At 43.6% G+C, this 24,424-nt stretch overlaps 2 protein-coding genes across 3 annotated transcripts; one reads left to right on the top strand and one right to left on the bottom strand.

Moving 5' to 3' along the window:
• The first annotated feature begins 113 nt into the window (after positions 1-113).
• Positions 114-9,014, top strand: gabrg3 (gamma-aminobutyric acid type A receptor subunit gamma3). The gene is made up of 10 exons (XM_085929024.1): positions 114-711; positions 2,562-2,902; positions 3,170-3,315; positions 4,352-4,419; positions 5,588-5,811; positions 6,428-6,510; positions 7,245-7,382; positions 7,454-7,606; positions 7,678-7,877; positions 7,948-9,014. The coding sequence occupies exons 2-10, from the start codon at positions 2,784-2,786 to the stop codon at positions 8,227-8,229; spliced, it is 1,413 nt and encodes a 470-aa protein (XP_085785150.1). The 5' UTR covers positions 114-711; positions 2,562-2,783; the 3' UTR covers positions 8,230-9,014.
• A 2,976-nt stretch (positions 9,015-11,990) lies between these two features.
• oca2 (oculocutaneous albinism II) lies at positions 11,991-24,293 on the bottom strand. 2 transcript variants are annotated; one of them, XM_085929019.1, is made up of 24 exons: positions 22,876-24,293; positions 21,478-21,699; positions 20,914-21,009; positions 20,636-20,833; positions 20,504-20,561; positions 20,328-20,400; positions 20,090-20,247; positions 19,910-19,992; positions 19,673-19,826; positions 19,475-19,546; positions 19,304-19,369; positions 18,949-19,005; positions 17,915-18,039; positions 17,700-17,838; positions 16,968-17,100; positions 16,353-16,500; positions 16,095-16,152; positions 15,904-16,012; positions 14,961-15,088; positions 14,775-14,834; positions 14,023-14,127; positions 13,858-13,951; positions 13,690-13,783; positions 11,991-12,698 (listed from the first exon to the last, which is right to left on the bottom strand). In XM_085929019.1, exons 2-24 carry the CDS (start codon positions 21,690-21,692, stop codon positions 12,611-12,613), a joined length of 2,511 nt encoding a protein of 836 aa, XP_085785145.1. In that variant the 5' UTR covers positions 21,693-21,699; positions 22,876-24,293; the 3' UTR covers positions 11,991-12,610. The 2 variants fall into 2 exon arrangements, with proteins under 2 accessions (XP_085785145.1, XP_085785146.1); XM_085929020.1 differs by having other exon boundaries at positions 20,636-20,803.
• Between the last annotated feature and the right edge of the window lie 131 nt (positions 24,294-24,424).

The following is a 24,424-nucleotide window of genomic DNA, read 5'->3' as shown; positions in this document are numbered from 1 at the left end:
TTTGAAAGAGCAGACCCACAAAAAAAAAAAGTCTCAAGAAAGCAAACCTGAAATGACGTCTTGATTTCGGCTGTCTTAGGGTCATTTTCAGGGGTCGATTAAAATAATGTGAAACTTAACAAAATTTTAAAATTGGACTAAATTTTGCTGTTTCTATTATGAAAAGACCCACAAAAAAAGACACAAAGTTTTGGAGTGGTAAAAAAAAAAAAAAACTTCACACTTTGAAAATTCAACCCTCGAACCCAGATTGTCTCAACAACATGAATTTTTGGTAGACCCCCCAAAATAAGTCTCAAGAAACCACAGTCAGGCTTTGAAGTAGCCATTTTAGGTTAACTCTCCGGTGGAACTTCAAAAACCTCGTGTATCCCTTGAGCTTTTTCGTCATCGAGTGTGGGCGCAGCATGGCAGCGAGGCCAAATGCTATGCAAAAAAAAAAAAGAAAGTACCGATTGATCTTGTTGTTGTCATTTGCCCACAGCAGCTTGTGTACAGCTTTTTGGAGCCTTCTTTTGTACAAATGAGGACATGTCGCAAAGCCATGCCAACCAACGTGTGTTGCCTTCAGAGTGCACAAACGCACTCAGAACTAATCTTTGAGCCCCCCCCCTTCTGAAAATGTACTTTATTCCTAATTTTTTTCCAGGAAAAAAAAAAAAATCGATGAGGACTAGAACACATTTCTTGCCCAACTACGACTTTGTTCAGGTAATTGAACTTTTTGTTTTTTCCCCTCCAAGAATGTCAACTTTTTTCTTGTCTTACTTTTTGTCTGCATAAAAAAAAAAAAACTAGATGACAACTGATGAGTAACTTTTATGCTGTTTAAATTGTATTGTACTTTTTCCGCTTACTTTAAATTGGGATTTTGTGTTGAATTCTCATCATTTTCTGCCTTCACTCTCTTTCTTGTGTGGCTTAAATGCTCATTGGTACTTTTCCCGCGACCGTGTCGTTGTGTTTTTTGGGAACGCCATTGCGTAAAATGTATTATTTCTGTATATTGCCATTAATTTAGCAGCAGCCGCAACACCACACTAGTAGCTTTTAGTTTGGATAGAACACGGTGACGCCTTGTAATCTGATTGCTTTTATGAGTTTTGAAAAAAGCATTTGTTTCTGTCTTATAAAAGTTCTGAAATATGAATGCAATGTAAATGCCTTCAAGTGGCCTGTCATCATTTTAAAAGAAACTTTTTGGGGGAGCACATGGATGTATTATACTTATCACATGAAAGTGCATTTTTAATATGGGCTGTTCTTTAAATGCAAATATCTGAAGCAATAAATAATGCTTTCACGGACAAAAAAAAAAAAAAGTTAAAGAACATTATTGGAGTCTTACGAAAACAGTGTTAATGTTGAAAATGTATAATTTACCAATGGCTTACAATAATATAATTTACGTTTATTTCGAAGTGGTGTCAAAAGAGTAGCGCAAATATGAAATATACATCTGATGACCGACCATATTCATTATTTAAGATGCATTTCTGCACAAGCTTAATCTTCCTTAATGGAACAACAAGCCGGCGGGCGGCACGTGCTTGATTACACATAGCACACATGTCGGGTCGGCAGTTAGCGCACATATAAATCCATCTTTCAACATCTGGCTCACATCTGCTTGCGGAGGATTTAGCTGCATTTAAGTTGCTTTTTGCGTCCTCGGCGCAGCAACTTAAGCCGCCCAGCGATAACCGTCACGGCACAAGTGCAAACAGACGCGCCGCGTAACCTTTGGGCGCACTTTTAGCCGCACTGACCGGATGGAGACGAGTGGCATCGTGGTGCTACCTGAAATGCTGACGGTTACCGTGGTCACGTGACAATTCAATTGTTCTGTGACTAATGCGTTTGGAATTATTTCTATTTCATCAAATTACATGTTAACCCACAGTGCCAAATACAGTAGCATCTGACCTTTTGAACTTTTGTTTTAACACAAAATTGAATAATACATTTAATTGATAACACATGGTATATTTTAAGGAAATCTCTAAGTGCTTAAAGGGCTATTAATTTCTTTTTTTAACCTACTTTGACAATACCTTGAAAAATGGGATTAAAAAAAAAGACTTGATTTGAGTGTGCGTCGCAATTCCATTTGTGACCAGCAGAGAGAGGCAGAAGCTAAAAAATGAATGTGATGTTGGCCAACGTTACCAGCAGAAAGGCTTGTAACAGTTTCAAAAACAAAAAAGGAATTCAATAGTCATATTTTGAAGGATACATTTTCACAAGAAAGAAGTACACTAGTAGTACTGCAAGGAAATCACAGGTCATTTTCCAAACAAAAATGTACATAAATGTATAAAATACACGACTATTGCTTTTGTTTTTTTTTTTATATCTGGAATAATAAAAAAATACAGAAATCAACAAAATATCTAACTTTCTAATCATTATTAACTTTACTCGTCATAACAAAAATATTCATAATTTTTTTTAAAAACTGCTTAGTGTCTAATCTTTCTCCCGCCCCCTTCCAAATGAACCGCCCCTGGCCACCCGAGGAAACACTCATCGCCGCTATCTCTGCCCCTGGCATGTTGCAGGCTTGTGTGTCTGACGCGCGAGGAACAAGAGGAAAAGGAGGGTGAAGAGTTCTTCTCCTGCCACCTGCAGCCGCCTCTCATACACGCAGCCCACTTTTGGTGTGATGATGAAGAGGAGAAGAAGGATGGGCGCCGACGCTGCGCGCCAAAGCCGGGCAATGCCGGCGTTTTGGATGTGAACCATCAAGAAAAAAAAAATGTCTTCAGGGTAATGCGAAACGGATGAAAAACGTCAAGGAGGACTTGGAAAGACTTGTAGCAAGAGACCAGTGGCGGTCGGCCAGCATGACCTCCGCCTGCTCGCCTTGGTTCCTCCTTTTCCTCGTGGCTCTCAATGCAAGGTGCGGAGTTCATATTATTAAGAAAAATAAAATAACAATGCATAATTAGGGTAAAAAGGAGGATTGGGAAATTTTATGAACATTTCCTGAATATTGATTGCCAGTATTATTCGATTGGAAATTAAGTTGGAAACGTGTAAATTTCACTAACTGGAAACTTTCCATGAGAACAAATGTGAATTTATTAACAAATAAACCCGAGGAAAAAAAAGAATATTCTGAAAAGAAATTTTTATAGAAATTTAAAATGAGCATCTGTGTGTTTAGTTGTGTGACTTCCGACTATGAGGAGGACTACGAGGACGTGACGATCCAGAAGATGATGCCAACCAAATCTCAGCAGTCAGATGCCACGGAAATCCTCAACGGACTCCTCAAGGATTACGACCGCAAGCTCAGGCCCGACATTGGAGGTCATTTGATTCTTGTTTTTATTGATAACATTGATCAAGTGAGATGAGGAACGTTTTGACAAAAGAAGTGCTTTGCCACCATCTCGTAGCATCTTGGTGCTGAGAAACTGTTTTGAAATTAGTTGAGGATGTTCATTTAAACCAAAGTAGTACTTTGCTGCCACCTTGTGGCAAATAACCGTTAGAATAAGTTTAAACAAAAGTAGTGCTTTGCTGCCAAGACACGATTTCAAAATGAGTTGAGTTTCATTTATTCGTACTGTCCTAATACTTTTGTCAAGAGCTTAAAGGGATAGACAGCTCGATATTATCTGTTTGGCAAAGTCATGTTAATACCCCATATCGCTTTTATTTTGATATATTTCGGCTTCCTGTTGACTTGATAGGGCTCTCGACAAAAGACTTTGATGAGTGTGTTTGAGACTTTACATGCTACGTATGTTGGCATCTGGAGCCTCGGTGTTATTGATTTTCTATGCCGTTTGTTCCTTTATTTAAGAGAAGAAAAGCTAAGTTAATCCCACTGCTTTGATGAGTTTATATTGGAAATCAAAGGCGATTATCCCACCGTCTGAGAAAGAGACCAAGAAAGAAGCTGCTGGCTTTCTCTTGCTCACGCTGAATGAAATCGATCGGCTTGACGTTCCGCAATAAAGCAGCTTTATTGTCAAAAGTAAAATACATTGTTCTCCTTTCAAAACAACATGTGAACATGCTTTGGATCAAGTCAATGTTAGACTGGATGCTTTGGTTCGCGATCGTTTTTTCTTGGCTTCATGTGTTGGATCATTATATGTACATGTTCATGTATTGTTACCTTTTTGGTTTGAGCCTTGTCCGTGAAATGATGTGGTATGCTTTGGAACATGAGCTGTCCTTGTACGTATAATACATTCCATACAAGATTGGTTTGATCGTGACGGTCACGTTTTGTTGTCACGGCCTTAAGTGCTGCTTCACATTGCTTGTGTGTCACCCCAAAAAATCGGGAATGATGCGCTTCTCCACTTATTAGTATTCTCTTTCTTCTCAACAGTCAAGCCAACTCTCATCAACGTGGACATTTTTGTCAACAGCATCGGACCCGTGTCCTCCATCGATATGGTAAGTCATAACAGAGTTGAATAATCTGGGGTGGGGGGTTCTTTTAAAAAGATGTACATGTACCATTTCTGTTTTGAAATGAACAATCTAGGACCTAATACAGACCCCTGTGGCATCCCAATCACAAGTTAATTTGTAGCCATGGAGTTGCATAGTGTCTTGTAATGTGTAAAAAAAAAAAAAAATTAAAACAGGTTTGAAACGTCACGTACATTCACATTCCTTCTCATTCCATGACCGCCATTGTTTCGGGTTGCCAGGACACAAAAAGAACAATTTCCTTTTGCTTTCAGGATTTCACAATGAAAGGACTAATCACCATTTATTAGCAAGGAAAAAAAAAAAAAAGATGGGGGAGGCATACTTTGTACCTGTCTTTTGTTCGATCACAGTAACAAAACAAAATCACCATTCATTCTTCAACACGATAATTGTCCTTGTCTTTGTTCCTAGGAGATTGAAATTCTTTTTCAATTTTCTTATGTGCTTATTGTTTTTCCTGTAGTTAAGCAAAAGCATTGAAAAGAGAAGTGAAATAAATTTCCCTTTGGCTGGCAGAATTTCGAGAACCGATCAGCAGGAGAATGAATGAATCGCCTCCCAGTCTCCATGCAATGAAGAATTATCCCCACAGATTAGCTAGCTGGAAATATCTGCGCTTTTCAGAAATCTACCTCTACAAATATTCAATATTTCTTATCCGGTTCCCCGCGGCGGCGCACAATTAAAGGTCATCAGCATCCCGCATACTCGTTGATTATAGATTTCCTTGTAATTGGCCTGCTACTTAAGAGCTTTTGGCCAAAGGTCAGACGCAACATGAAAATATTTTAGAAACCCGAGTGGCCAAAATGTTGCTCGCGGGAACTGTTGCCATGGGGATGTTTGGCTTGCTTGCCTCACTCAGTGGCGAAATAATGATAACAATAGTCATTCAACCCCTCCAATCATCAAGATTTACAGGAGTGCTACCGATTAAGAAATGCCTCATTCAAACCAAAATGGACAATGTCTGAGAATTCTTCATGTTATGATGGACCAGTCCATTTAGTCAACTAGTGAAACTACTGGCGGCCTCAAAGTCTGACTTCCTGTTCAATACGGCGCCTGGGTCCTTGAAAGGAGCCTCATCACAATCCATCAGCCTTTCCTCTTTTTGCTCTTCCAGGAATACCAAATTGACATCATCTTCGCGCAGACGTGGATCGACAGCCGTTTACGTTACAACAGCAGCAGCATGAAGATCTTGACGCTCAACAGCAACATGGTGGGCCTCATCTGGTTGCCCGACACCATCTTCAGGAACTCCAAGAACGCCGACGCCCATTGGATCACCACGCCCAATCAGCTGCTCAGAATATGGAACGACGGCAAGATACTTTACACCTTGAGGTAAACAAGCGTGACCTGAAGTCGCAACTAATGTGCCCTGGCTTGGTTATGAACGGAGAACAACATCGAGTGATGCTGACTTGCCTCGTTGCTTTATTTAGCTCTTCTCCAAGGTTCACCTCGACCCAGCTCGACATCAACAATAAACATTATTACGGCCTTGTGGAGATGTCTGGAAATTTGCTTTCATGCATATTTGAAGGGGCTGGATTGCAGTGAGATTGCACGAAAAACCGACCACGGAATGTCAGCGGGTATAAAATGCCTTGACGTGGATGACATTAAAAAAAAATAGATCTGCCTTTTTCTGGGCCAGACTTCAAGTTCAACTAGCAAAGCTTGTCTGGAGTGATGGCCACGTTTTTTTTTGCCTCAATTTAATTGATAATGTGCTTCTCTCATGGTGTGTGTCCCATGACCACTTGGGGCAGTATAACATAGACAAAGTAATGTTAGTCATTCTTCAAAGAGGATAAAGAATATATGCCTGTGAGTATCTGTTTACAATGCTTGAAGGCTCATAACACTGAAGCTATTTTCCATCAAGTTGCCTTTTAGCACCTACTTTTTGATTTGTTTTTTTTCCTCACAAGTCAAATGAAACTTGTCGTTGCAGACTGACTATAAACGCAGAGTGCCAGCTGCAGCTCCACAACTTTCCCATGGACGAGCACTCATGTCCGCTCATCTTCTCCAGCTGTGAGTATGACACGACTGAAATTTCATTTGAAAATATCTACTTCAAGATTCAGCAGTGCATTTTTTGCCAAGGTCCCAATAAACAAGACAAATGTTTGATTGAATTTTATTTGAGGTCTTGTTACTTTCAGTATGAAATGTAATTTACAATTCATACATTTGAAATAAACATGGAAATTAATGTGAGGTATTCCGAGAGCTGGCTCGACTAGGTCCTCTATTATTTTTTTTTGTCCTTTATTTTGGTTCCTATTAGATTGTTTACCCATCAGGTGTCCCTTTGGTCTCGCCATTAATTCGATTTTTTTTTTTTTTTTTTTTTTTAACAACAGGATGAGCATGAACTATGTAAATAAAGGCTCTTTTTAAAGGGGCCCATCAAAGGAGGCACTTGAGTGTCAATGAATGGGCCTCACGATGTTCCACGCTCGGAGAGCACAAATCTAATGAAAGCCATCGGGGGAGAAACTCAAAGCCTTTCACCTTTACTTAAGGAAGTCAGATGATGTGACAGCTGTTGCCGTGGCAACCACTCCATCCTCTTCCTCTTGTGAAGTCCATCCCAAAGAGTGTGTGTGTGTGTTTGATTGTGCCTGTGTTTCACTAATCAACTCATCACAATGCTGACATGCAGCCTGCCTGAACGTACAGCGTATTGAAGATGGCATAGCAATTTTTTAGCACGATGGTTTGGACGAGTATAATGCATTGTGTTTGTTCCGGAACCGTTGCAGACGGGTACCCGCGTGACGAGATGGTCTACAAGTGGAGGAGGAACTCAGTGGAGGCGGCGGACCAGAAGTCCTGGCGCCTTTATCAGTTTGACTTCATTGGCCTCAGGAACACCACCAACGTCATCAAGACCACAGCAGGTACTCCACAGCACCCAAAGATGAGAACAATTTTGAATTTTTGGTGACGGCGTGCCCCAACACACTCGCAGGTGACTACGTGGCGATGACGGTGTATTTTGACCTGAGGAGGCGAATGGGCTACTTCACCATCCAGACATACATTCCCTGCATCCTCACCGTGGTACTGTCCTGGGTCTCCTTCTGGATCAAGAAGGACGCCACACCAGCCAGGACCGCTTTGGGTCAGACAAACTTCTAACCCTAAACATGCTTTGAAAGCAGGTTGGAAAGCTGACTTTGAAAGGTTTTACAGGAATCACCACTGTGCTGACGATGACCACGCTGAGCACGGTGGCGAGGACGTCTCTTCCGCGCGTGTCCTACGTGACGGCCATGGACCTCTTCGTCACCGTCTGCTTCTTGTTCGTCTTCGCCGCTCTGATGGAGTACGCCACCCTCAACTATTACTCCAGTTGGACCCGCACGCCCCCTTGCATGGACAGGAAACGCCACGTAAGTATGCTAGCCATATGATGTGTAACACCATCTAAGGTTAGGAAGTACACGTGTGTCTTGTTTGCAGAACTATTCGGTCCTGGACGCCAGGCGGCCTCCTCACACGGTGGTGACCCTGAACAACACCACCTACTGGGAGGACTTGGACGACACGTGCGCCTCTCAGTGTTTGGACGGCAAAGACTGCTTGGGCTTCTTCTGTTGCTACGACGACTGCAAAGACGGTGCCTGGCGGAGAGGACGCGTCCACGTAGACCTGCTGGACCTTGACGCCTACTCCAGGGTCTTTTTCCCTGCCTCTTTCCTTCTTTTCAACGTGGTCTATTGGGTGGGATATCTCTACCTTTAGTGAGAAACGCCGTTTACAATTCAAAGCGTACACCCTTCTGGTAGTGTTTGCAACGATAGGTCACTATGTCAACTAGCCAATACAGCCTTAATGCTTTAAACACAAAGGATTTTCAATATTTCAAGTTCACCACCCATTGTTAGTGTACTTAGATAACGAGAGGGTATCAAGATAAGTAGCGAGCTCAGCCGCTAACAAGTGGTAGCTTGTAGTTACTATCATCAAAATGATATTTAAATGTAATGTTCAGATTTTTAATTGTATTGTATAAAGCTGTGGGCTTTGTCTTTTTAAAAATAAAAGGTCATTTTTTTAAGACTATATACATGGTCATTTTTTAGGCCTGATCTTTTTAAATATTTTTTAATCATTATGTATTGTAATTTGATAATTCCAAGGCACAAGAATAAGATAGCAATGCACAGTTGATGCTGTCCTTTATGTTGCGATGGATGCCGGATGGCAAATAATGCCATTTAATGAATGCACATTAGTGGCCAACTCGGGCATGGCTGTTTCTAGGCAACAGCACAAAGAAAGCGGAAGAGGCTTCTCCAGGCTGACATTCAAAATGTTGACCACAGTCAAGTTTTATTAAATTTCTGCACGGGCGCAAGAAAGCCAAGCATTCTGAAAGCTCATGTACAGTATTGAAGCTCGCGGACAACGCACCAAGATAACACATTTCATTCTGATCTTCTTGTATTTTTCAAATTATTTTCTATACTGTTGTTTAACATATTAAAAGCTAAAAAAAAAAAAAAGTCATACTCAGAGACGACATACAAATGGCATCAATTATTTTTATTTTATTTTTCAATGTGTGTGTGTGTGTGTGCGTGCGTGCGTGCGTGCCTGCGCATGTATGTATGTATGTTGTATGTATGTATGTATGTATGTATGTGTGTATATATGTATGTATGTATGTGTGTATGTATGTATGTATGTATGTATGTGTCTATGTATGTGTATGTATGTATGTATGTGTGTATGTATGTATGTATGTATGTGTCTATGTATGTGTATGTATGTATGTATGTATGTATGTGTCTATGTATCAGTGACGTGCGGTGAGGTTCATGACGGGAGGAGCTTTTATTGTTTTTGTTCTTTAAATCATGTTTGAAATAATAATAATTATTATTCTAATAAACATTTATGTTAAAACTTGTCTGGTGTTTTATTCCTTTTTTATACTCGCCAATTAAAAATAAAAATCTGACATTTGGTCAACTGCTTTATATGACAACGTTTGTGTTTTACGTTATATGAGTAGGTGTGGCACTTTTCACTTTCACTTAAACTTTTTCCCTAATGAAGTGATTAGGTACACCTGTGTCGGTGTGACGTCACAGCTCAACCAGCCAATCAGAAAGTGGGGGTGAGGGCGGGTGTGGCACTTTTCACTTTCATTTAAACTTTGACCATGATTTTTCCCTAATGAAGTGGCCTGTGATTAGGTACACCTGAAAATGGCGGTGTACCTAATGGAGTGTCTGAGTGACGTCACAGCTCAAACAGCCAATCAGAAAGTGGGGGTGAGGGCGGGTGTGGCACTTTTCACTTTTACTTAAACTTTTTCCCTAATGAAATGATTAGGTACACCTGTGTCGGTGTGACGTCACAGCTCAACCAGCCAATCAGAAAGTGGGGGTGAGGGCGGGTGTGGCACTTTTCACTTTCATTTAAGCATTGACCATGATTTTTCCCTAATAAAGTGGCCTGCGATTAGGTACACCTGAAAATGGCGCTGTACCTAATAGAGTGTCCGAGTGAAGTCACAGATCAAACAGCCAATCAGAAAGTGGGGGTGAGGGCGGGTGTTGCACTTTTCACTTTCACTTAAACTTTTTCCCTAATGAAGTGATTAGGTACACCTGTGTCGGTGTGACGTCACAGCTCAACCAGCCAATCAGAAAGTGGGGGTGAGGGCGGGTGTGGCACTTTTCACTTTCATTTAAGCATTGACCATGATTTTTCCCTAATAAAGTGGCCAGTTATTAGGTACACTTGAAAATGGCGGCGTACCTAATGGCGTGTCCAAGTGACGTCACGGATCAAACAGCCAATCAGAAAGTGGGGGTGAGGGCGGGTGTGGCACTTTTCACTTTCATTTAAGCTTTGACCATGATGTTTCCCTAATGAAGTGTCACTGAGGTGTACCTAATAACAGGCCACTTTATTAGGGAAAGATCATGGTCAAAGCTTAACTGAAAGTGAAAAGTGCCACACCCGCCCTCACCCCCACTTTCTGATTGGCTGGTTGAGCTGTGACGTCACACCGACACAGGTGTAACTAATCATTTCATTAGGGAAAAAGTTTAAGTAAAAGTGAAAAGTGCCACACCCGCCCTCACCCCCACTTTCTGATTGGCTGTTTGAGCTGTGACGTCACTCAGACACTCCATTAGGTACGCCGCCATTTTCAGGTGTACCTAATCGCAGGCCACTTCATTAGGGAAAAATCATAGTCAAAGTTTAAATGAAAGTGAAAAGTGCCACACCCGCCCTCACCCCCACTTTCTGATTGGCTGGTTGAACTGTGACATCACACCGACACAGGTGTTCCTAATCACTTCATTAGGGAAAAAGTTTAAGTGAAAGTGAAAAGTGCCACACCCGCCCTCACCCCCACTTTCTGATTGGGTGTTTGATTTGTGACGTCACTCGGACACTCCATTAGGCACACCGCCATTTTCAGGTGTACCTAATCGCAGGCCACTTTATTAGGGAAAAATCATGGTCAAAGTTTAAGTGAAAGTGAAAAGTGCCACACCCGCCCTCACCCCCACTTTTTGATTGGCTGGTTGAGCTGTGACGTCACACCGACACAGGTGTACCTAATCACTTCATTAGGGAAAAAGTTTAAGTGAAAGTGAAAAGTGCCACACCCGCCCTCACCCCCACTTTCTGATTGGGTGTTTGATTTGTGACGTCACTCGGACACTCCACTAGGCACACCGCCATTTTCAGGTGTACCTAATCGCAGGCCACTTTATTAGGGAAAAATCATGGTCAAAGCTTAAATGAAAGTGAAAAGTGCCACACCCGCCCTCACCCCCACTTTCTGATTGGCTGGTTGAACTGTGACGTCACACCGACACAGGTGTTCCTAATCACTTCATTAGGGAAAAAGTTTAAGTGAAAGTGAAAAGTGCCACACCCGCCCTCACCCCCACTTTCTGATTGGGTGTTTGATTTGTGACGTCCCTCGGACACTCCATTAGGCACACCGCCATTTTCAGGTGTACCTAATCGCAGGCCACTTCATTAGGGAAAAAATCATGGTCAAAGTTTAAATGAAAGTGAAAAGTGCCACACCCACCCTCACCCCCACTTTCTGATTGGCTGTTTGATCTGTGACGTCACTTGGCACTCCATTGGGTACACCGCCATTTTCAGGTTCGTTCGCGAAGATTCGAGTGAGTGACAGACAGCGTTGCTGCTATGCCAGCCGATAGACGTTATGCCGTCATCGATGATTAAATGTTGTATTTGTTGTTTTGTAGTTGGTGTTATCAAACCGAATGTGTTTGTGTTTGAATAAAAGGTTGAAAAACAAGTCAATTATATTGTCATATAAAGGAGTTAACCAAATGTCCGATTTTTGTATTTTAATTGGCAAATATAAAAACAAGGAATAAAACACCAGACAAGTTTTAACATAAATGTTTAATAAAATAATAATAATAATGAATGAATCTTGATTTCAAACATGATTTAAAGAATAAAAATAATAAAAACCAAACATCAGTGCCTCCCCAGTCATGAACCTCACCACACGTCACTGGTATGTATGTATGTATGTATGTATGTATGTATGTATGTATGTATGTATGAATGTATGCATGTATGCATGTATGCATGTATGCATGTATGTATGTATGTATGTATGTATGTATGTATGTATGCATGTATGTATGTATGTATGTATGTATGTAGTCTAGTGCAGTGCAGTGCGAAAAACTGAAAAATAGGCTTCATTTAAACATAGTCAAGCTCAGAAGCAATTTTAAAACACCATCAAGTTTAATTCTCAGATTTCTCAAGGTTTCTTCTTAGTTAAAAATCATCTGCATTAAATCATCACCCTCCGCCAACATTATTTTATGGCTATGTGGAAAAAATATTTCACATGAACGATTATAAAAATCCCTTTAACTGGGTGTCATGGTTTCTTTAAACATAAATAATATATTTGGGGGAATATTTTGTTTAATAATTGAGGCCATATTTGACAACATTGAACAATTCATTGTCTGCGTTCCTGGAAGAGGGAAAATGTACATTTGTGCTAACGGTTGCCATTTTTTCTCGTCTTTGCTCCGACCTCGTCGGATTCCGGTTTGTGCTCTGGTTCCGTGAACCTTCAAGTCCTGGATCACATGTTCCATCCGAGTCCGATGTGAGTGGCCAGCAGGTAGCACATGCCAATCATGCACGTCATGATCATCATGGGGAAGCCTAACCTGTAAGATCACAGAAAAAAAAAAAAAAGTGTTAGTTGCGCAAGACCTCCAAAATGGACCCACAAGTTCAGCCTGAACTTGTCACTTGGCCGCCACTTTCATTTGAGTGCGTGCTCAAACGCTGGAGTGACTGCAGATGGTTGGCCTTGGCCCCCGTCCATGTCCTCCATGGACACATGGCGCCTCGCGGGGCCTGGGAGACTTTGCCCCCGGCTCGTCAGCCGGCACGGATCCGTTGGACCCGCACCAGAACGCCGACATGTGCCAAGACACGGCAAGTCTGACATTTGGAAGCAACTCTTTTTAAGCTCATATTCCAAAACTCCATTTGCTTAGTTTATTGTTCTTTTTTTTTTCCCAATTGTGATCTTAGTTAGAGACACAAAAAAAAAGGATTGAAATAGCTTGCGAGCATAAAAGAAGCCACTCGCCATGCTTAGTCACGCTCCAGCGCAGTGATCAAGCGAGACGTGAATTCAACACCGCACCGGTCGGATCTCAGCTGCGGAGGGCTGCGAGGGGGGGTCGCCCCTACCAATCAGCGCCAACCCTCGGAGCAGCTGCGTCACAAGCAAAGGTGACCGACCGGTGGCGACCGGAAGCCACGCTTCCATCCGGGAAGTCAAAAGCCAGTGAGGATGAGAAACCAAATGCTATTCCTTATAATTCAGATTCAGCTTTGTACAAACCTAAGTGAATCACTCCTACTGTTCCTTGTCTTGAGGCTGTTTGGACTTAAGTAGAAGGGTGTGAGTACTTTTGCCACCTCTGCTCATGTGCAATGATGGCTTGCTGTGGCTAGAGATGAAACCAATGAGCTAGCTGCCATAGCAACTGGCTTTTTGACTTCAAAGCGCACATGGGAGTACCAGTCAGGTTGGAGTATTTCCTTGAGAGGTACTCGCATTTATCTAGCCCGTGTGAAAGTAGTAGTGTGTGTGCGCACCAGTTGAGCGGCCCAACATTTGGAGAAGAAAGCATAGCATGGTACCTGAAGAACTCCATGAAGGAGAAGCCGTAGCCGTGTTGCTCCGCTATGCCGGCGCACACCACGTTTGCAGACGCGCCGATCAACGTGCCGTTTCCTTCACACACACATGATCGCTGACGTTGGTTGTGCGAAATGTCGGTCGGTCATTTGACTTAGAGTGAAACTCACCGCCGAGACAGGCTCCCATGGCCAAGGCAAAGATGAGCGGTTTCACTGGTAGGTTCACATCGGCATCCTGACTCAAGTTGATGAGGACTGGAATCTGGGAGAAAAAAAAAAGCGTCATTTATACCCTAGCCAATCAATGTTTGACGTTATCGGCCGCTTGCTCACCATGGTGGCAGTGAAGGGGATGTTGTCGATGAGAGAAGAAGCCAAGGCTGAGATCCACATCACCAAGATGATGGCGATGGCCATGCGCTGGTCCTCCGGCACCGACTGCAATCAAAACAAACATTAACAGTTGTTTTTTGTAATGTCATTCGTGGAAGTTCAAAAGAAGAAAACAGACTATTTTGACAAAGGAATGTAGAGAATAAAACTCAAATGTCAGAAAAAAAAATACTCTACATGTATCGGAAAAATCTACTCGAGTACAAAAAGTATTTGTATTGTGTGCCTCCCAAAGCTCCGTTTTGCACCATCAAGTCGCTAAGCAACACAAATGAGATCTCTGCCTCGCACCTGTCGCAGGCTTACATGCAGATGTGTGTTTTTTTTGTTTCGCAGGAAGTCAGACGGAAAGAGCGCCACGCCGCCCGTCACTGGCGATTATCTGCGCTCTAGGTGGCCCGCCGCTTTATACCAACTGACGCATTTATTACGCAGGCAATCTCACGGCCGTTCGCTAGCCAAGACGATGACGTTCCGAGCGTAACCAGGTGGAATTTGCAGGGGATGTGCCCGATGTGTCGGAATGACCCACGGAGTAGAAATAGGCAAACGTCAACTGAGCGGAGGAGCTTCATTTGAAAATCTACTTTAGCACCGTCTTGTGGCAACTATAGGGAATTACACAACTTTAAGGTTTTCGCTATTCACATAGTGGTAGAAAAAAAAAATACTAAAGTACAAAGGTGACTTACTTTGATGAGGAGGGCCGTCTGCTCGCCGATGTAGTCGATGAGCTGCAGCTGGGCCAAAGCCTGCAACATTAACAAAAAAAACAAAAAAAATCATAAATCATATCGATACTGCCTCGTGGATCGTTTCCTAGTCATTTTGGATGTGGCTATTCTTTTTTTTTTTTTGGATTTTTCAAAAAGAAGTACCTCCATTAAGACAAAGAGGGCAGCGAAGAAGAGAAGCGTAGCCCACTCCACACGGTGCAAGATCATCTCAAAGTCCTGAATGTCAGCCAGGACCAAAAGCCACAGCGCGCCCAGGATGGCGATCCAACCTGAATGGGAGAGAACAAAATGAGAGGAAATTGAGATTTACGAGAAAGCTGTTATTAACAATTAGACAAAAAAAACGAAACAGAGGACGAGAGTCCATTCTCTGTCAATATCAACTGCAATTGCTTTACGTCCAGGAAAAGAACAAGGATGAATGGAAGTGGAAGGACACACACACACACACAAACACAGAAAAACAGAGCACAAGAGAAAGAAACTGTATTTCTTTCTTTTGAATGTGCTTGATGCAATTATCGTCAATTCAGTCTGAAGTATGTTTTGATTATTTTGCTTCTCAAGGCTGAACTCAGTGAACTGAACGAGACTGGACTGAACCATTCACTCTCATGAATGGCCTTTGTAGCATTCATTATTTATTTGACTTGCTTCCCATTTTATCGGACAACCCAGCTAACCAAACAAATGTAACTTCCGTTCATATTCAATATTTACTCACAATCCTAGATGTCGAATTCAATACACGACGAACTCGTGATATGAGAAATTCACTCGCATGCTCGTGAGCGTGTGAACGCGTCGGCCGAACGGAAAAAACAATCGGCGGCCACCGACGGAGCGGAATGAAATCTCAAGCGTGTTGGTTTAATGAGCTTTTAATGAGGTTGAGCTTTTGAAAGCAGCTGTAATTGAAACCAATTACCTGGGCCCCCTCTGTCTGGGGTCACGCTCGTTCAACAAATGTCACCACCGAGCAGCCCGTAATTAAGTCGGCGTGCACCGGCGCCGTCCGTAAGTAAGTCAATACTTCAATCGGCCACTAAAATAGGAACAGCGGTAGCATCATTCGGGCCCTCACCAAGATCCAAATGTATGCTGGGAACAAAGGAGTTGACAAAGAACATCAAGATGACCACGGCCAGCACCGACACGCACTTGACCAGTAGCACCTTGTCGGTGATTCTGTGCTGCGGGGAACAAAAGAAAAGAACGGTCAGGACGGTGACAATCGGCTCAAGTGTTGGGAAGTAAGAAAAACAAAAGCAAAACCTTCTTTTGCAGCTCTTGAATGTTCTGCTCCCAGTTTTTGTCCTCTTGGGAAATTTCTCTGCCAAGCACAATTGGTGTCGGCTTCAAATGAATTGTTTCGAATATACGTATCAAGCAAAACAAGCTAGCAATCAATTTCAAATAAAAATAATTCATTCAAAAAATTGACGTGGACACCAATCAAGATCAAACAAGTCTGCCATTTTGGATTGAGGTAGCCATTTAGTCAGAATTTGAAGGAGCGTGTTTGATTTTTACCTCTGGAATGTTTTCATCATCTTGCGCAGCAGACTTTCCAGGTTGAGCACTTTTTGCATCAGGAGACATTTGACAGCCGTCTCCTCTCGGCTGGCGGGGTTGATGCGCTGCGCCGTCTGCCTCCACACCAGAATCTCGTGTTTGAGCTCTACGGCAGTGAGAAAATATTTGCCGCTGGTTTCTTTGAAAATGATCTTTCCGGTCAATGAGCGCTGAACCCCGCAGAGGGACGAATGCAGCAACACCACCACCGCCGCTGAAGGAGGTGCTGCCACTGTGTCGGTCGGTCATGCAGGGCCAAACCATTTATGAGGATGTTCAAAATCGACCCGAAAGATGCAACATCAAAAGAACAGGGAGGAGTTAGCAAATGAAAATAATTAGCGAACGGCGGGGGGTGGCTTCCTTCAATGGGCTCGCCTCTAAACGATCCACCTTTCCTGTGGTTCTCTTTTAAAGCTGTCCTGTGGAACTCGCTCTCCTTGGGACCGGCGTGTTATCGAGCGTAAACGTTTGTGTCTCTCTCTGTGTGACGGACCGCATCCTCAGAGACTAACGCGACCGAGAAGATGCTGGAAAGTGACAGTGACCTCGTAGTATCGTGTTTGAACTCACCCACAATTTCGATGGATTCCTTGTTGTAGAGTTTCTTGTTCCAGTAGAGCATGCGCAGGAAGGGGAAGGAGGTGAAGAGGACCAGGCATATTCCCAGGAACATGTAGCCGGTGAAGTTGGCAAAGTCGATGCCCTGCGAGAGAGGGCGCAATGAAATAACAAAAGGTCACGGTAGGGGCAGACATTTTGATTTAACTGATTTGTTTGAGTTTATCGGCCGATTAATCAGTTATGGGAATATTGTTCTGCCAAATAACAAAATCCTCATTCTCCAAGCAGCTTCCCGCTGACATCAGCGCTTGACATTTTGGCCTTTGGCGGACGTGGACGTTTTGTTGATTTCAGCAAACGTCCGGTTTGTCTTGGCAGCGCTCACGGAAGAGAAGTGGGCGGGGGGACGGCGACGAGGTGGGGTGGGGGGGGGGGGGGGGACGCCGCTTGGGTCGGGTCGTGGCTGCACTCTGATAAGGACAGCTTGTGTACGCATGCTTGCTTTGCCCGCTTGTTTGTTTACTTGCGTGGCACCGAGAGGGGGGGAGGATATTTCGAGCGCAATCCAGAGATAGAAGCGTCTCGTTGTTTAGGCCACGTCCGAGTGTTCTACCGCCATGTTTAAAAAACCCCGTTGCAGAGTACAGACACTCGGTGAAGTACTCGAGTAGATTTTTCGAGTATTGCCGAGGTCACCCTGCCAGAGTACACGGCGAGGACAGATCAAGGTTGAGCGCCTACTTGTCTGCGCAGATCCTGATTGGACACGATGATGACGTTTGGAGGGTCGCCCACAGCTGTGGCCGCGCCGCCGATGTTGGTGAAGATGACTTCGGCGATCAGCACGTGTCTGGGGTCCAGGTTGAGCACCTCGCACAGCCTGCGAAGAAATTTGCGTGACTCGAATCAACGAGCTTTTTTTTTGCCATCCAAAGTGGGGCGGAGCGTGGCAGCACCTGATGGTGACTGGGGTGAAGAGCATCATGGTGGTCACGTTGTCCAGGAAGGCGGAGAGGATGGCGGCAATGAGGCAGAGGATGATGATCATGGGCCACACGCGGCCTTTGGAGAGGCGGTAGGCCTGGCAGGAAGGAAGCAAGGAACGTGACACAATGATGAGTCAGCATCCATCAACCAGCAGAGACTTGAGATGACGCAAATCGAAGATTATAGAGTAGACTTTTAAGAGGTCGGCGTCACAAATGGGAGGGAAAATTACTGGCAAATTTCTCAGAAGATACCTGTAAATAACCTAGAGAACGTTCGAGCTTGTTGGAGCAAAGGCACATATTTTACAAAAATTGAATAAAAAGTGATTTTCACAGGTTCATCATGGACCTTCTGTCAGGTAAACAAAAATGATACCTTTATACATCATTTAAAATATTTTTTTTTTCCACATGGATAAAAAAAAAAATTAAATGAATCAAAGTACATTTTGATCATTTTTCTCCTTGCGTGCCAATGTTCAATCTCCCGAGCGGCAAAGGAAGCAAATCTCTGATGAGCGAGGTGGCTTGTCCTTCTCACTCAGCCTGTTAACATTCATCAGCCTTGATTATTATCCCCCGCCTCAGCCCAGAGGACACATTCCGCATATTCAGGATTAGCGGGAACAGTTCTACCAGGAGTCCTTGACCTCCAAGACGAAGCGACGATGACGTAGGCGAGCGGGCTCGATTGCTGGCTCGAGGGTCTACGCCGCAAATTCAATTTACACTCGGGAATATCAAGGCGGGCTGACGAAAAGCTCGTACCTCTTATATCCCCGTGTGAAATTTGTAACCTCGGAGCAAATGTGATGAGGGCGGGGTGACCTTTGACCTTTTAACCGGCTGATCGGCGGACATTCCAGATCGACTCATCCCATCCGTACAGCGCTGACCTACTTTAAGGCCGCTAAACGCAGCAAAATGTCACTCGTACAGGGTCGTTTAAATGTCAAGTGTGAAGAATAGCTGGGAAGTCGGAAGCGGGAACCGAAACGCACCTTGACGGCGCAGTAGTCAAAGAAACCCGTCTCGGAGAAAATGGCCACCAGCACCATCTGCAAAAAAAAAAGAAAAGATATGTTATGGTCGTTACTTCCTTATCTTGGTCATCAATTTATTGTTGATTTTTTTTAATCTAACTTTCTTAAATATTGACACAAAACGTTGTATCAATGTGTGTTGTTGTTGTTGCTTACAACAACCTTAATTTTAGCATCAGCAAGGCTACGAGTGCGTTTCAGCTTCAGCGGAAAGCAGGCAAGACGTGCCCGTAACCATGGAGACGGGCTTTTAAAAGGAAACAACAATGGAGGAGACTGCGGAGGAAAGGCGGACGGACTCCCGTGGTCTCACCATGCCAAAGAGCAGAGCCAGAGTCTCGTAGTCGATCCATTCCACCACCTGCACCAAACTGGGCCGCTGCGGGAGAGAAACAAACAAAAGCAAAATGCAACTTCAGCAGCGAATTTTCATCTGACAAGTCTGTAATAATGTGGACTGAACAAGCACGAGATGAAAACTTACGTCACCAATGACAGCCAAAGCGGACAAAGCAGCCAAAGATCCCAACATGGCCGCCAGGGTGCGATGGACGATCTGAAAAATGCAAGCACGACAGCATACGACTATTATTTTACTAACACTTCACACAAGTACAATTTCTAATACTTTTACTACTACTGCTAGCCCGCCCAAGATAAAAGTACTAGCACACGGTCATACCTCGAAGATGATGAGGACGTAGACCCCCGTCAGGATGATGCCGGCGATGGCCACCTGCGTCTCCACGTTGAAGTTGAGCGACTGGTAGGTGATGGAGAGCGGCACCACCTCAGCGTCCGTCATGAAGGCCTGCACCGTGATGGTGATGGGGTCGCTAGAAAAAGAAGTAGTCCTCGATATAAAGTACAAATACCTGAAAATGGACTTAAGTGCAATCAGAAAAATGTGGAGATGTACCTGCTGAGCATCTCAAATGTTTTGGTCAGTACCATCTGGTCGCTTCGCTCGCTGTGCAAAGGAATGGTCCAATTGTAAATCACCTGCCAAAAAAGATGAAGCCAATTTTTTTTTTTTTTTTGAAGAACCCTTTTCTCATAGCGGTTTATTTTTTATAATTTCCCGACTTTAATGTCCCACCTGCTGCGCCCTCCTCCTCCTCTGACCCGGCGGGTCAGTCTGCTCCACCTGGACTAACACGTACTCCTGGTTGTCCGGGTCCGCCACGGCGCCGCTGAAGGGGCCGCCCACCTGCAGTTTGAGGAGAGCGTTGTCGCGGAACTCCGTCAGGTTCATCGCTGCCGAGCGGCCACCCGTCAAGGAGCAAAGCGACAAACGTTGCCTTCTTTTTTGTTTGTTTGAAATGTTTAGCGGATACAGAAGCTGTCGGTTGACGAGACGGCCAGCATCCTCCAAGGGTTGTCCCGATCGGGATACATACTGAAGAGCAGCTGGAAAAACAAAAATACATTCATTTTAAAAATAAATAAATACAGAAATGGAGGTGAATTATTTTCTCCTCATTTTAAGCTAAGCTAATTTTGACCAACTTACACTGCAAAGAACAACAATAGTAAAGATGATGGCCACTTTGGAGATGCGAAAACACCATCTAGAAACACAAGCAACATATTTACACCAGCTAGCAGATAAATAATAAAAAATAATAATGAATGGAGTCCTCACTTGAAACTTCTGGCGAGCTTGAAGCTGAGGCTGAGGTGCTCCAGGGGGTCGCTTTTGTCGGACGAGTTAGAGCGCAGCAGGGACAGACTGGTCACCTCGCTGCCCAAGCGGTACCTCCTCTCCAGGTCCATAGCGCTGCTATCCCAAGGCTCCTCGCCTCCGTAGAAACTGGGATTATGCATGGTCATGTAGGCCACGCTTGAAGCATGAGCAAGAAAATTTGCCCTCAGATGTGCAATAGCTTGATTTCGACTTGTTTTTTGCTTTCTTTTGCTTACCTGTCATCTTGTGAAAACCTGAGCAGAGGCGACCTTTCTGAGAGGTTGGCCGAATTCCTCTTGCCGTTGAGAATATTAACCATGTTGAAATTGTGCCTGCAAAAAAAAAAAACACAAAAGGGTCATATTAGATGGAATGACCAAAGAAAAGTTGCCAGAGTCGTCCATCTCGGGGACATTCATCATTTGTGTCAAAATGGCCGACTTCCTGTTTTTTTTTTTTTTTCTTCTACTTTTCCCAGCAGCACTAATGGGTGCCTTTTGTTGTGTTCAAGAGCCCCAAAAACAGGTTTAAAAATAAACAACATCTCATTTTCTCAAGGAACAAAAAGGCTTTGTCGTGAACTGTGACCGCGACTGAGCAGGTGTCACATCTGTGCGAGCAGACTGCCAGATGCGCTCTTGCCCCCAGAAACATGACTTCCATCATTAGGTTGACTTTTTTTTTTTTTTTTTTAGATCAACCTGCTGCTGCATTCAGGGACCTGCAAGGAAAGCGCAGCTGGGTCCCCCACATGACACACACACACACACTTCTCCATGTGAATTATGCTCGGTCCTCACCCGTCTTCTTGCCGAACGGGCAGGAAGGCCTCGGCGTGGATGACGCGCTGTCCCGTTGGCAGAGCCGCCGACTGTTGCTGCAGTTTGTGCGTTTCCCGCCGCTCCGAGATGCCCTGCAGCAGACGCAGCTCGCCGAAATTCCCAGCCGCTTGGTGGCCCGGCGCTGAGGCCTGGGACTTTTCCAGGTCCAGGTTGCTTGTGTTTTCCAGATACATGGTGACACTGCAGGAGCACACAAAGGAGATGAAGGACATTCTTTTTGTCATTGATGTAGAGAAGCTGATAGCCGTCGTTTTCAGCCATCTTATGACCCGCAAATAAAAGGGCCGACTAAATCCAACACATCAGCTGAGAGGGGGGGCACGGCGTCAGGGGGTCAGTGGACCGGGTCGGCTCCATCAGACATGAGCTCATGAATCCGGCGGGATTATTGCTCACATGGAAGCCGACTAGCGCTCACATGCTACGATTGAGGCCGAGGTCGGCGCTTTCGCTAGTTTGCAGGCTAGCGTAGAACCTTTTTGGCCCTCAACTATCCATCACTGGAAAGCCAGCGGGCACCCCCGGGGCCGAGCTTTCACTTGACTCACGCATTTGTGTGGTGAGAATTTTGCTTCTGACGTCTTCGCTAACTGCGTCACAACCTTGTCCAATTCATGTGATGGACCTCATCCCGGTCATGAATGAGAGCCTTTGTGGGGCGCCTCTTGGCCGCCGGCTGCACGAGCAACACAAACTGCTTTTTTAACAATTTTACACACTTTTCATTATTTGATTCAGATGAAGATTTAGTCAAGTGTGACATTTGACAGGAAAGAAAATATCCTTGAAATTCTGTGACCATTCTAAAACGAGCAAAATACACAAAAATGAAATTAAAAACAAGATGTGAGTGTGCCGCAATTAAAGGGAAGAGGAGCCGCTTTGATTGGCGGCGAATACAATCAGCTGTGTTCACACCCACAATAGCGCACAACACCCTTTTTCAAAGAAGACTTGCGCACGTCTGCAAAATTATACTCTTACACGCCTCTCCGTGCAGATTTAAAATTTACAATATACCACATTTGTTCTAATCACAACATGAGAGCCTTTAGACTTTGTCAAGAATGAAATAAATTAGAACAGGGTAAAGACCAAGACTTTATAGCTAGACAAGAACAATACTTTATGAAATTAAGGCCAAGACAGTATATTATTATAGTTATAGTAATAATTTGCGGTGTTTTTATTAACATTAAGCCATTTCTAAAAGTACAAATAAAATGGCGGCTTAAGTATGCATAGTACCTTGTATATAAATACATGTAATAAAACAAGAAGCAAACTTGAGAGATTTAAATAGGCCACTTTGAATTTCACCAAGACAAGTGGGAGAGAGGATGAGTGCTTACTTACATTTACAAAAGTTGTTCAAGATGTTCAAGATGATGACGGTCGCTTGTCGACCTCCTGTGGGGCCGTGACTGAAGAAGATGATGGAGATGGAGACAGAAGGAAGGGAGGAAGGAAGGGAAGGAGGCTGGAGGTGTCGGCGTCTCCTCTCCCAGCGAAGGAGGCGGCTGGTCCTCGGCGGCCTGGACTACGACAGCTCGGCCGGCAGAAGGAGGGAGGGTAAGAAGAGGGGGAGAAGAAGGAAGAGGAGAAAGAGGAGGAGGCCCAATCTTCTAATAGCTGCTTAACTGCAAGACTTCGCCCAGTCTCCACCCCCAGCCGCCCATTTACTCGTAATCCTCACGACACTCCTTCATAACGGCATTTTTGCAACACACGTTTTACTGCTCGAGTGATTTTCTACTTTGGATTTTCTTTTTTTTTTATTTTGGTCTCATAACTTGAACAGAACTGAAAAAGTTGTAAAAAGAAATTTGCAGAGTTGTCACTGAGTTGAGCCGACCTAACTTACAATCACAAATTGAAAACAAAATTGCAGAATGTAGTTATATAGCACTTATATTTATATTATATATAACATATCATATATTATTTTTTTTCCCATGCTGAAAAGTTCTCTAAACTGTAACTAATGTTAGTAATTTTTAATTGAGAAACTAATAATATACTGTATATTAGGTTATTAATAAATTTTACAGAAACATATTTCATTTGGTATTACTTTAAGGGTTCCTATGAATAATAAAAACATTAAATCAATCATATATAATTTGATTAATCATCTAAAAGATTTTACGAGTCATAAAGTGCCGTTACTATTCATGTTTTTCTGAAGTAGTGAAAGGTAAGACAGACCGCAAGACTTTTGAGGAAAGTGTGTTTGTGTGTGCAGGAGTGTGTGATGTTTGAAAGTTTTAGCACATTAAAGCCTTAAGACATCTCGGGATCAAAGGTCATGGGATCACGTCCACATCCATTCAGGTCACTCACTACACACGTGATATATAGGACAACAAATTTACATAAAGTTCTTTGAAGGCTAAAAAAATTTTTTTTTTTAATATGAACAAATCAAATATGAGGTTTGTAAAATTGGCTTTACGTAACCTGCTACTTTTAAGTGGATTGGACGAGGCCTTCACTCTCTCGCCTCCAGTCGGACTGTATGAGAGCACCTGACTCTCAGCAGCGTAGTGTACATTCTTCCTGGGAAAAAAGGCAGCTAAGTCGACAAAGAATGCAATTGATTTTTAAGCCGAGCCTTCCCTCGTGCCTTTGAACTACTGCTCAGAAACATGGCTCGTTTTTTTTTTCCAAGGTAGAGCACGCGGGCACACACACGGGGAGTGGGAGGGCCCGGAGGACCAATCTCAACTTACTTCAAGATGGCTTCATGGAACAAAAATACAAGCTGATTGCTTTGCGCCCGAGCTGGAAAAAAAATCAGGAAATGTGAATTTGCAAAATACCCTCCTAGTGAAATAATGGCCCAAGTCATATTTTGACCAAAAATTATTTCGTTGCCTTTAGCACGCATCATTCGTACACCTGA

This window comes from Syngnathus leptorhynchus, chromosome 13 (genome assembly GCF_054491065.1).
Source record: "Syngnathus leptorhynchus isolate UIUO chromosome 13, UIUO_Slep, whole genome shotgun sequence".
Classification (NCBI taxonomy): Eukaryota; Metazoa; Chordata; class Actinopteri; order Syngnathiformes; family Syngnathidae; genus Syngnathus; species Syngnathus leptorhynchus.
Note: the sequence above shows the minus strand (reverse complement) of the source record. Positions and strands in the feature narration are given on the sequence as shown.

What these genes read in the sequence shown, in the direction of transcription:
- gabrg3 (XM_085929024.1), top strand. Translation starts at nt 2,784, where the DNA reads ATGAAAAACGTCAAGGAGGACTTGGAAAGACTTGTAGCAAGAGACCAG. An exon ending in CCGTGTCCTCCATCGATATG is followed by an intron (nt 4,420 to 5,587) that starts GTAAGTCATAAC and finishes TTGCTCTTCCAG; the next exon opens with GAATACCAAATTGACATCAT. An exon ending in CGTCATCAAGACCACAGCAG is followed by an intron (nt 7,383 to 7,453) that starts GTACTCCACAGC and finishes ACACACTCGCAG; the next exon opens with GTGACTACGTGGCGATGACG.
- oca2 (XM_085929019.1), bottom strand. Translation starts at nt 21,692, where the DNA reads ATGTATCTGGAAAACACAAGCAACCTGGACCTGGAAAAGTCCCAGGCC. An exon ending in CCCGTTCGGCAAGAAGACGG is followed by an intron (nt 21,010 to 21,477) that starts GTGAGGACCGAG and finishes TTTTTTTTGCAG; the next exon opens with GCACAATTTCAACATGGTTA. An exon ending in GGAATCCATCGAAATTGTGG is followed by an intron (nt 16,501 to 16,967) that starts GTGAGTTCAAAC and finishes TCACTGCCGTAG; the next exon opens with AGCTCAAACACGAGATTCTG.